The sequence below is a fragment of the Ptiloglossa arizonensis genome, chromosome 2 (assembly GCF_051014685.1).
Source record: "Ptiloglossa arizonensis isolate GNS036 chromosome 2, iyPtiAriz1_principal, whole genome shotgun sequence".
Lineage (NCBI taxonomy): Eukaryota > Metazoa > Arthropoda > Insecta > Hymenoptera > Colletidae > Ptiloglossa > Ptiloglossa arizonensis.
In genome coordinates this window covers 16,334,813-16,346,942 of record NC_135049.1, presented here as the reverse complement: position 1 = coordinate 16,346,942, position 12,130 = coordinate 16,334,813, and the positions used below count along the sequence as shown (strand labels likewise).

Here is a 12,130-nt window from a genome sequence, read left to right as displayed (position 1 = left end):
AAATGAGTTTAGCAATGCTCAAAATTCAAATGAAATATGCTTAAATTTATATACAAAGTTCGTGTTACATACGAATTCAAAATGAAAGTATTTTAATGTATATTAAAGTAGGAAAATATGTAGCATATGTGAAAGCATGGTGTTTAATAAATTAAATGCTAAATAAATGTCAGTATATGATACTATATAAAAATAGGGACTTTTGAATGTCGTTGTTAATTATCCAGTTACATCCGGTAATTGTTTTCTTACGAGATTACTATTGCCATCCGGGATACTTTTAACGCGACTCACACTGAAATTCGTGGAAATTTGGCTATTAGATTCACAAAACTCGTTGGGCCTTTGGTGAGCTTGCAACTTCTCCACAGCGATATTTAATTTGTTTTCCGCGTCGCCTTGGCAATTTACTCTTTTCTTACGTGCCGTGTACAATTTCTCTTTGATTTTTATTGCGGTACATTGCTTCCGGTAATGATAATCCTTCCAGCATCGCTGGAAATTTGTGAAAGCGTTGTTCCAAATGCAGATTTCTTCCACTGAAACGAAAATATTTTCTTTCACAGACCTCTTTATTCGTTCAATCACGAAATGATAAATCAGATTCGAATCGAATGTTATTATTAGAACAGAAAAAACAGTGAAAATATTAATAAAAGGAGCTAAATAAAAAAAAAAATGAAATGTATTTATATCTATTTGGTATGTGATTATGAATGAACAAACATTATCTTTGAATTGGGGAAAGGGGAGGGGGAGTATTTCAGAAGAAAAATAATTTTGGCAGTGTTAAAAATAATTTATCTAATAAAATGTTTCAGGTACATTCGTTGAGTCCTCTTTGATATAAGTATAAGGAGTATAAGGTGAAGGTATTGTACAAGCTACAAAGGTAGAATATGTGTACACATATCGTACAGGTATATTTATTTTTCTAAATTTATATAGGACTAAAATACAGGATTCGAATGAGTATAAATTAATTTAATATACGTGTAAAAGTATTAACCAAGAACAAAAGTAAAAATGTATGTACAGGAGAAAAGAACGTAGAACGTTCAATGTTTAATTAATCTTAGTAATTGCTGTACTATTCAATGATCGAGTATTGTAATAAAAACTCATTTGTGGTTTCCTGATATTGATTATATTATTAACATGTAGTTTGTAAAAAATTATTATTTAAATTATATACATTTTGTAGCTTGTACTTTTACCTGAAGAGATCTTAACGAATGGAGCCGAAACGTTACATTATATAAATTGTTTCTAACACGATCGAAATTATTTTTAACTACTTTTTTCCCCACTTTATATTTAAACGTGGTCGTTTTACCATACAGAAGAAAAGTTGTGAATATGAACGTCCCTGCAGGAAACGAAGCGTTAGGTAGAAGCATGCTGGCCAAGTTTAAAAGCGCTGGTCCTTCGCATAGAATCATTCCTTTCATGGTATTCACCAACCATGGCAAATACAGATAAGGAATGCCATACTTATCGCCCACAGTCATCATTAATGTAGTTATCACTCCAGTGATTACATTCGTCATGAGTATTACAATCTTGAGATCTGCAAATAACGTGATTCTTTACTTCGAATTTTGGCACGAGATACGTAATCGAGGGCGTTTTCGTACGAGGCGATGATTCGAGTGAACAGTATATTAATATAGGATTAGACTCTAATTAATTTAGAATATTTCGTTTTCGTCTCTAAAATATCTTAAGCACGTGTAATAAGGAGAACATAGTTGATTTTTTAGTCATCGATTTTGACGAATATTTAAGCGATGAATTTAAAACAATATCGAGAATAAATCGATACATTCATTTTCTTCTTTATTTCGAATAATGTGATATAAATTTGTCGAAATTGTATTAAGCGAAATATTGAGGAATTTGACGAAAATCTATAAAAAATAAATTAGATAAATGAGAATATAGCATTATTTTGAATTTGTAAATTTGTCGAAGAAAATCACTTTGTTAAAAGTATGGTCTTATCTGAGACAACGTTATGTAAATTTATAAAAAAGAAAAAAATTTTTATTTTTAGTGAACTAAGACGGTTCGTTTGTTCTTTTTTTTTTTATCGACTTAGAGCGAGAAGCGTTTAGTTTCTCTTTAATACGATATATTATTTAAGTATAATTACTGATACTTCGCCGAAAAAGAGCGTTAAATGCTGCCGATTTTGTTACTGCATTTCCAAGGGGAGCACGACCTCCGGCCTCAAAAGCGATTGAACTTAAGCAATGTGTCGTGAAACACGTTAGAGCTATGTACAGTGCATCTACCTACGACAACGTTACTAGACTTGACATTGTACGAAAATGCAACAACGAAAGAGATATATGTATTTATCGGAACAACGTGGTATATCTTCACAAAACTTTTCACAATTCTCTTGTACCTTGGAGAAAGGTTTACACTCGTATTTCTCATTTTCCTTCTGGTCTCCCGCGCAAGGGCGACTGAGACTTCTCTTCAATTTAAATTCCATCGTTACTAGATTTTATCAGCATTTATCTTTTTACATGATAGATCGTTTTTTTTTTGGTTATTCTGTCCACGTGTTCTTTAAATCGCGAGTCATAACAAACAAACAAAGAACGGTGGTTAATCTACATAAAATCGGCAATTTCAAGCGTACGATGTGATTTTCTTTATTATATCAATAGACATTTTACGATCGTTTTAATTGATAGAATTACATCCATTTCCCTGGTTGAAGAGATATTAAATTTTTTAACGAGATTGTCGCGCTTGTCTGTGAAACAAGCAAAACACTTGAAGCCAATTGTGCACAGTCAAAACGGATAGCAATATTTCGTCGCGTTTCATGTGAAGTCCGTCCAGGAACATTCTGACGCAGAATACAATAACTTCCACAATAATAACGCACAGTTGCATCAACAGCCAGGGTGTATGCAACATTGGATATTCCTAGAAAAATATCATCGGGTCATTCGGAAGCGTTAAATTTAGAAACAATTGTACTAGAATCGCTCACCGTGATCGCGCCTAGCATGATTAAGGTATAGTGTTCTATTCCCAGGATCGAAGTCATCAGTTTCAAATCTCTTTCTACGTCTGAGGGAACTACCAAGAATGATCAGTAATTGTTAAGCAGTTTCGCACTTTAACTAGAATTTTTAAAATACAAAGTTCCAAGTTGTAAGTTGTAAATTGAGAATTTGTAAGTTGTTTCTGTATTCAGAAATTGAACGTTGTACTTAATGAATTCAATTACTATAATGCAGTGCAACAACATACCAGTTTCCTTAGTTTTGCACTGCGATGTCGGTCTGGCAGGCATTTTACAATTCATTATTCGAATGATGTCGAATGCCGTTATCACCTAATGATCAAACGTGGGTTATCATAGTGATTTTTTTTATACGAAGAGCTTATTTTCGAATGAGTTTAAATCCAACAAATAGATACTTAAAATATATAAATTGAATTCCAAAAATGTACAATTTAAATTCCAAAAATAAATTATTGGGTATTCAAATGATCAAAACATAATACGTCATATTAATTCTACTTTAACTTTTTGTACGTTAACAATTTTCAATTTTTTCACAACTTACGTTACAACACTTTATGAATATTTAAATGGTTCCCATATTTGATCTGTATTAAAGTATCATGCAAAATAGTCTTTTAATCGAAGACTTGCATGAAAGAGTTAATGAAATATAGAACGTCTCTGTTATATCAATTGAATTTTAATTGCAAGTAAAAATTCTTCAATATTGTTAACGAGTGAGTAGTCCCTATAGAATTTAATCGATTGTAAGACATTTTGAAAATAAAACTTTTTTGGATTTAAGACGTATTGGAAATAATCTTGAATTTGTAAACCACTCTTTTGTATAAAGACACGTTTTAAATATGGCATATAATCTCTATTTTTGAAAATAGGGCGTAAAGACAATTCGAAAATTAGCTTCTCGTATGTGATCCATGACGTTAGGAATTAAATCAGACTTGGTGTTTGGTAAATAAAATTGAAAAGTTCACGAATCAATATTCCACGAAGCAATGTAAATATTATTGATTCGTGAACTCATCCGGTGTTCTATTATGCAGAAAGAATTAATGAGTATTACGATCGACTAACGGTCCCAATGAGGCCCAGTATGATGACGTAGATCGAGTTTCCCATGACATAGTGATCGCACAGGGTACACGCTAGCCGTCCGATTCTCTAAAAAGATGATCACATTTTACACACGTTTACAATTAATTAAAATTCATTTCACTCGATGCTCGAGAAAACGACTAACTAATGTTCCACCATTTTGGCCAGTTTTTCGTCTACCTCGAAATCTCATAGTTTATTGTTTTCGTTTTAAACGATCGGTAGTTTCATCAAAATTCGCGTTAAGGTTAATCAACCGAATCGTCGTATTTTTCGTTATTATCGTTTCACGAGCGCACACGGCTTTCGATTTTGACGAACGATACGAAACGTCGAGAGTTCGTTATTATTTCGATTTAGGGTTTCTCAAACTTCGTCAGCCAATTCAATTTGTCCCGATTCGTCTGGATTCATTTTCATAACGTCGTATGCGACGCCGTGACGTTAAATCACCGCGTGTACGCACACGACACCCGATACACAGGACACAGAACACACACACACGTGTGTTTGAAACGCTCACTGAAGTTTTACTGCTTCCGATGATCGCTGCCATGGAGGACAGGGGGGAACGTTTGCGACGACGTGCCATTTTTTAAGTTTTCCCGCGATTCGCACACTTTGGACACCTGACCATTTTTCCGTTCACCGAAATCTTCTCGCTAGGTTATACAGTGTAATTTACAAACTCACGTTCTAAATCTACATCGACGATTCGTCGTCCGCGAACAATTTGAATAACGACGAAACATTCACGATTGCGCGCCACTTCAGGGAACCCTGTCTTGCCCGGTTCTCGGTTCTCATCGGAAAAAAATAGTTCCTCGCCATGAACCAGTACCCCGAAAAAATTCAAACGACACACGAGGAACATTGCGCGACAACAGTGAGTCGAAAAATATCATTCGAACCGGTGAATATATTGGGTGTGCAAATAAGTGATCCACTATTTTTTTTATCGGATTGTTGTCGACAAACGAACGGTTTCTATCCGTCGTTTTTCCGTATCTTTGAAGTAATCGAAACATTTTCTTATTTCGATGATATTTCTAAAGTATATTTTACGTAAATTTTACATCGATAAACGGTGATCTGGAAACTTTATGTTCTGTGAATAGACTTGGATGGGTGGAAACGTTTTGTACAAGTTGCAACGATACGTAATTCTTGGACAATTTATAGACGTTACATAGGTCTGGTAACGTCGTGCAACAATGTAACTGGGTGACGATGTATCGGTTCGCGTGGAACCTACTTTCCCTCTTTTTAAATCCTGTCGATTTCGTGTAACCGACTGGAAACTTGTTGTTGAGTTATTCCTAACTGTGATGCAACATCTTTTTCGGTATATGCCGTGTTTTTGTCCAGCAACTGTTGAAGTGTTTCATGTTTTTTCACTTTCGAGGCCGAAATCAAAATCCTCTTTAAAATCACGAATATCAAAATTTATTTATACTCTGAGGTACCACTATGATCGATTTGATTTACTAATTGTTCTATTCCGTACTTTTTATCGATAAATTTTACGCAGCATAACCTCCCACTAGGCGTACTTTATACGCATTTCTAGAAGAATAAAATACCTCGACAATGTTCGTTATAAAATATTTTAAAATGTTTTGTAACTTGTACATATTTTTCTTTTCTCAATGGCTTTTTGAAATTTTGTACACTTCCATGTGTTTGCAATTCATTATATTATTTGCAAGTATCTTTTATTTATAAATTTTAGTCATCTTTATTTATGTTCTTCTTTTTCATTTTTGTGAATTTAGATTATCCACTTTCGGTACGTTTCGAAGATTACAGCCAACGTTATTGATTTTACTACACAAACTTTATTTCTTATAATCATAATTTATGTAACGTTATAAATCGTTTTTGCACGATATTGCGCAACAATCTTCTTCTGTTCAAATTTACACTAAACATAGTAACGAATATACTCTCTATCATTAGTTAGTTTTCTCATCGTTACGTTGAACCTGTCTCTTTCTCCCATTGTTACAATACTTTGATCAAGATACAAAATGGTGGAAAAATACGAATTTAAATTACTTTTCCACACGTATGACTGACCAGTGGATTACATATTTGTATACTCGACAAGAAGCATTCTTTTTGTTACTCGAGTGGTTTTCAGGCGATCAACTATGGATATCCAAAGCAAAAAATTAAAGCAAGTCTATCCGGTATAACGACGAAAGACGTGAGACTTACTAGCAAGAATACCTCTGAGAACGAAGTGCTGCAAGTTTGCCAAGCGTTATTATTGTCCACTTGCGTGCTATTATTGAGTTATTACAGTGTTCGTTATGGCCGAACCGAGTACAGTATCCTGGAAAGCGGTCAGATTGTTCAAGGCTACAAGCAAAAGGCTGTCGTCACATTGAGTTTAGGTTACTCTGTACCTTACTCGTTGATTTCCTTCCTAGCAACTGGTATGCTTGCCTACTCTCTCGTATCGGTGAGATACTTTCATTTCTTCGTCGAACTATAAAAAGAAAACTTTAAGTTTAATTGTTCGAGTACCAGAAGTGGTCGCAGGAATTTATGTGAAAAGTGCCAGGCGAAGCGAAATCTCTGCCAGTAGGAGCACGATTACGCTCGTTGGCATTATTCGCATAGATACCGAAAGTGCGTGGTTGTAAATACTCCTTGGGACTCAAACAGACGTGGTCAAATTGATACGATCACTGATGAACTTTAAGAAACTTTGAATTCTTGGGCCGTTTTCATTTTTAGCGATAATGTATTTTTATTCATCGTCTAACAATACAAACGGACAAAATTTGCCACAAACGATCTAAGACAAATTTATAGATAAATAATATCATAATAACACACGAGGAACATGTGTAGAATAGGAAATTACTTACTATTTGTTTTAACGATGGAAACTATGTAAATAAGTGCATTCTCTTGGGAGAAAGGACACATTGGATATTTATTTCGTCCAAACATTATTTGTACAAATATGTTTTGTCGTTTACACTAGTTATTTTTTCTTCTATGTATGTATTTAAGTATCTTTGTTTCGTGTTCGTGATATTGTTTTTCTATATACATATTTGTTGTAGATTAACCGTTTCACGTCGATTGCAATTATTGTTCTAATTTTCAATAATTGGTGTATTTGAAATATTTTACAATAAAATAAGATCTTTATTAATTTTTCTAATTGTTACAGACATTTAATCCAAAAGTCTATTTCTTAGATTCTCGTAATATTTAATACTTTCTCATAATGCATAAAAATGACTATTAGAATAAAGATGTAACCTTCCAAAAAGTTAATCAAAATATGCGCAAAGATGAAAATACTATAAATACATATTCAAGTCTAAGAAGAAGTATACTTAGCAGCATAGAATGTTTAATTGAGGCAATGGTCGCGCATACAAATTATTAATTATTATAGTTTACTCTGGGTATCTGTGTTTATGAAATGATAAAGCATTTTATTAAAAAAATGATATGATTACATTGATTTGGCCACATTTGTAACTGTTTTAAAGACCATAGATCTAAGTTTGGGATTCGACGAATTTTACACTAAGAAATATTTTACTTCATTAGTTGGTTAATTATTGTAGAAAAAACCACGCTGGAGTCTACCATCGATAGTCCTTTTTTTGACTGATTTGGTGTACGATATCAGTGCCGTTATCGCAGTTATTTGGCTATTTGTTTCCAATTGTTCGTTTCCAGCTGGTGTGTCTTACGCGACAGGATCTGTGCTGTTAATAAGTACGTTTCATTTTTTAAATTTCTTTGGAACAGAGTTAATTAACCGGTTACGTATCAGGGTTCTATTTAATTGAAGCTTGAATAAAGTGCACTATAAGTTTGTAGTAGTTCTTTTTTATAATATATCACAAAGAAAGTATTATACAAGAAAGTATTACTAATATAGAATATTCCTAAAATGTACCTAATAAAACTAATTTTGTCTTAAATAATTATAATCTTTCGGTAAGAAAACGTTTGTAGAAGTTCACATTCGTATTGTTTTGAAAAATATTACATATTTTCTGCGTTCACCATCATTCTACTGGAATTTAGTGTTATATTCTTGCAGATAGTCGATATTGAATATAATCTAAAAAAACGGGTGGTACATTGTCATTTATGTATAATTATAAACGCCTTCAGATGTCACTGTTCTATCCATAGGATAAGTCGTAACTTAAAAAAAGAAAACGTTACTCTTTCCCGTTCTGTGAACTATTTTTGAGTCGAAAATAAAGAAACAATAATAAGGTACCTAAAGGTTTAAACGATTGAAATTTTACCATTAGTTGGAGAAATCTGGATATGGCTGGGTGTACTGCGTCTTTACGAGCAGAGAACGTTTAAATGAACGCGTTTTCATTCGAAATTGATAGTCGAGACTCTCGAGGACAAGACGGGACAGAATACTTTTAAAAATTTTACACAATGTTTGTACGGTATTTTGTAATCTACATGTATACAGTTTATAATAAAGTATTGAGGCGCTGATTGTCATGTTACGAAGTTTCTAGATTTGGTGTCTTGCGTTATATCACTCGAGTAAATAGTAGGGCAATTTAACGACTCGGTCGGACAGTCTGTTTTCGAGTCGAGAATTCGAATTTCCGGACAATAGTACAACCTGAAACGGAAATTAAATTTTTATCCTCTCGGGTAGAAAAACCCGAGGACAATCTTTCGATTGTCGATTTATACTTTAAATTCGATTGATTAAATTTACCGATCATCTCACCTCGGACAAAATTTCTGCACGGCTTCCATTAACGTGTACTTTCGATTAATATCGCCTCTCGATATTTCCTGCACGAGAAATCCCATGAACGCTTGACACGGAACTCCCGTTAGTTGAACGTCGTTTCCCGGTTCTATCGTTGCAAGTTTATCTGGTAGACACTCGTCTTTCTTTCTGCTGAAGGTGCACAATTTCATCGATTTTATATTATAGATTTTATGTTATAGATTTTATATTGTAGATCTGAATCGTTGTTGTTCCCGGTACTAGTACTGCACTCACTTGCAAAGAAACTGTTTCATGGAGTCTAGAGCACAGAACATTCTTGGTTTCAAAGCTATTCCAGGTGTGGTCCAAAGCAACTGTGCCTTTGCCGCCATTTCTAGAACCTCGTCCTTTAAATGTCTTGCGACATGGAACAGTTTCGAGCTAAATAAAAATTGTCTAAATTACGCGAATATTCCCAGTTTTACGTTATCCATCGGATGCTGATATCAGAACGTACCGAAATACGTATTAAAATAATTTCTAATTACTAGGATAAACAAATATATTCACGATTAGAGTTACAGCTTTTGTTTATATTATTTGCAGCTTATACTTGTACGTAGAAACAATAAACATTCTCAATGACAATTTAAGTATCCTTAACACGCGATGTAAGTAAAAATAAAAATTTATACATTCGTTGTTACATAAAATAAGTTCAAACACGACCTTATTTGAATTATTTTTAATTTTACATAATTATTAATTCAAAGTTTAGTTAGAAGCTTTTTTAGGAGTGAATTTAATCAAGATAGATGATAATAATTCATAATATACAGTTATTGAAAGTTTAAAATCTGATTATACGAAAATTAAGGTGGTAGAGAAATGTTGGTATGTGTCATTCGTTTGATAATTGTTGATTTTATGCGAGTTTTAATGTTGTTTTGATCGTTGTTTAAAATCTTACCCTTTGAAGAATTTGTCAATCGATATATCGACGTTTTTTATATTCGTATTTTCCAGTGCGAGTCGTTCCCTGAGTTGTTCTTCTGGAGTTAATTCGAGAGGGTGGCTGCTAGTAAAATAATCATTCGGTTTGGACTTCAATGTCGTTTTATTTCCGATCGATTCGTTCGAGTCTCGTTTAAGTGGTTCTTCTTTCAGTAAGTTTATCATAAAGACCTACACAACTTATTGTTATTACTTTCGGTGTAGACGCTGGAAGAATTTTAGTCTTTCGATTAAAGTTTTACTTTCAAATCTGGATGCTTGCGGGCCGCGGTCTCGATGTAGCAAAATTCCCTTGTGGACCATTTCCGGTTCTCTAGTTTGAAAAAATAAACGTTGAGCGATGCTTCGATTTCCGTGATTGAAATTTCCTCTGTTCTGAAATATTGAATGCTGATTCTGGTATTGATTTTACAAAGAATTTATAGATCTTAGTTGGAAAATCGAAGGTTATTCGACAACGAAGAACGGAGAACGGAGTAAAATAATTTCACTGTGACGTGTTGTTTATTAATTGTCGTATTTAAATTTTTGAAATCTGTTTGAGGAAATTTTATAATTGGAACTTCAGAGAAAGTAATATATAAAAAAGGAATAAAAGGTGAATTGACTGAAAATTAGTAAAAAATATCAGTGATGTTTTCTATTATTACCATCGTTTGTAATATAAGAGTACAGTAAGAATAAAAGCAATTAAATGAGATTAAAAAAATGAGCGTCAAATTGGGAATAAACTAAATCGCGAAAAATTAAAATATTCTTCTTCTTTTATATACATATATATAGTATTTAGTTAAGCGTGCGCATTGAGAAATAAAATAAAAAATTTGTAAGATGTTTAACGATTTCAATCTTTAAACACTGGATACCACACACTAATTGCAAATTAGTCTCGTATTCCTATCTTTGTATACTTTCTCTTAAGTTTACATTATAATTTGTTTATATAATATTTAAGGCGTTTATAATACAAGCATAAAACTCCCTGACGGAGCCAAACATACTGTTTCAACACCAAGAGTGACAATTTAGTAACAATCTGCGTTACTAAAAAAAGAATATCTATTATTTATCCCCCGATGCATATGTATACGAGCAAAAAGAGAAAACTTTTACTTAAAAATTACAAATTGTAAAACTTAACGTGTTAACCGAAATATAGAAAGTGACTCCTGATAAGATTTTGCGATAATTAGTACGCTAATAAATTGATTAAATTAATTTAGTCTTAGAACATGCTAGTGCAGGATATTCTCGTTCATACCGACACCTGCTATCAACGACGGTCGGTAGGCAAACAGCCACCGTGATGAAGATCAACGAGACCAGGCTTCCGATTATAAGGCAAGCCGCCAAAAACGCAAAAAACAGATCCCTTGGCCATCTTCTCAATTGATTGACGACACCGTTGATTATCGGTGTGTCGTAGCGCGTCTCTGAGAACCTGTGAAACTTTCCACCGTGTTTGTCCGTGTAAAGAAGCGATACGTCCTCGTCGAAAAGATCTGCGCGTGTATCGAGCGGCAAAAGAAAATCCAACTTAGTGTACACAATTAATACCGAGTTTCCTTACCGAGAGCTATCGATGTCATCATCAAAAAAAAAAAAAAAAAGAAAAAACGATACAATACGTAATTAAGTACCGATACGTATTGCTACGAACGCAGAATTTTAATCGAGTCGGACTTTAAAGCCCAATTGTCTCGAGCTCGATACGAACTTGTTCGAGATAAGTTCGATCCCCCTGTTTTCGAGAACTCAGTCGAGATACCCGTTTCGTTAACGAGTCTTTCAACGACCGGTCAACGGTTACGCGTTTCAAGCTTGTACTTTTCAATCACTTACCCATCGTGTTCGGCATAATGTCGATACTCTCGTACTGCTAATGTCGTCCTCGTACCCGGCCAGTTTATGCTGTTAGTATCGTTTGCCAAGTCAGCATTTCGCAATAATTGGCCGTATTTAAATTGAGTCACGACGATTTGCCAGACTACGGAGGAGGGCTGTCCCGTGCGACTGGCATAATGGTTTCGAAGTGGAGCATCGAGGTGTGTTTCGTTTCGTGAAAAACATGCGCCCGTTTGCGGATTTCGAATTCTTGCGTGCAGACCACGCAGAAAAAGGTTAACGCGTCTCGTTCTCGCTTGTTTCAGCCTACGGGTTCGAGCGTCACGCGAAATCGTTTACCGTTGAAGTCTCTACGTGAATTTTTTATTCGATGCTTTTGAGAATAG

The 12,130-nt window shown here is 34.1% G+C and overlaps 2 protein-coding genes across 4 annotated transcripts; both read right to left on the bottom strand.

Annotated features, from left to right (window-relative positions):
• Positions 1-219: 219 nt before the first annotated feature.
• LOC143154839 (uncharacterized) lies at positions 220-4,639 on the bottom strand. Its single transcript, XM_076326847.1, has 11 exons — positions 4,119-4,639; positions 3,277-3,361; positions 3,014-3,102; positions 2,754-2,946; positions 2,608-2,664; positions 2,414-2,508; positions 2,156-2,297; positions 1,983-1,999; positions 1,826-1,910; positions 1,337-1,570; positions 220-539 (listed from the first exon to the last, which is right to left on the bottom strand). The coding sequence occupies exons 2-11, from the start codon at positions 3,329-3,331 to the stop codon at positions 220-222; spliced, it is 1,287 nt and encodes a 428-aa protein (XP_076182962.1). The 5' UTR covers positions 3,332-3,361; positions 4,119-4,639.
• Positions 4,640-7,591: 2,952 nt separating this feature from the next.
• On the bottom strand, positions 7,592-11,877 carry LOC143143792 (uncharacterized). 3 transcript variants are annotated; one of them, XM_076305491.1, is made up of 7 exons: positions 11,742-11,877; positions 11,161-11,401; positions 10,142-10,274; positions 9,856-10,070; positions 9,180-9,326; positions 8,898-9,071; positions 7,592-8,786 (listed from the first exon to the last, which is right to left on the bottom strand). In XM_076305491.1, exons 1-7 carry the CDS (start codon positions 11,755-11,757, stop codon positions 8,657-8,659), a joined length of 1,056 nt encoding a protein of 351 aa, XP_076161606.1. In that variant the 5' UTR covers positions 11,758-11,877; the 3' UTR covers positions 7,592-8,656. The 3 variants fall into 3 exon arrangements, with proteins under 3 accessions (XP_076161606.1, XP_076161607.1, XP_076161605.1); XM_076305492.1 differs by having other exon boundaries at positions 7,596-8,786; positions 8,898-9,074; positions 11,167-11,401; XM_076305490.1 differs by having other exon boundaries at positions 7,597-8,786; positions 8,898-9,074.
• Between the last annotated feature and the right edge of the window lie 253 nt (positions 11,878-12,130).

Bases quoted from the DNA above. Each gene is read 5' to 3' on its own strand.
- LOC143154839 (XM_076326847.1), bottom strand. From the start codon at position 3,331: ATGAATTGTAAAATGCCTGCCAGACCGACATCGCAGTGCAAAACTAAG. The intron at 2,665-2,753 runs GTTAAAAAATTT...GATATAATAAAG, and splicing joins CAGACAAGCGCGACAATCTC to AAAATCACATCGTACGCTTG. The intron at 1,571-1,825 runs GTATCGATTTAT...CGTTATTTGCAG, and splicing joins AAATAAAGAAGAAAATGAAT to ATCTCAAGATTGTAATACTC.
- LOC143143792 (XM_076305490.1), bottom strand. The intron at 10,275-11,160 runs GTATGAACGAGA...TCAATATTTCAG, and splicing joins GTCGTTGATAGCAGGTGTCG to AACAGAGGAAATTTCAATCA. The intron at 10,071-10,141 runs GTAAAACTTTAA...TAAGTTGTGTAG, and splicing joins GCAAGCATCCAGATTTGAAA to GTCTTTATGATAAACTTACT.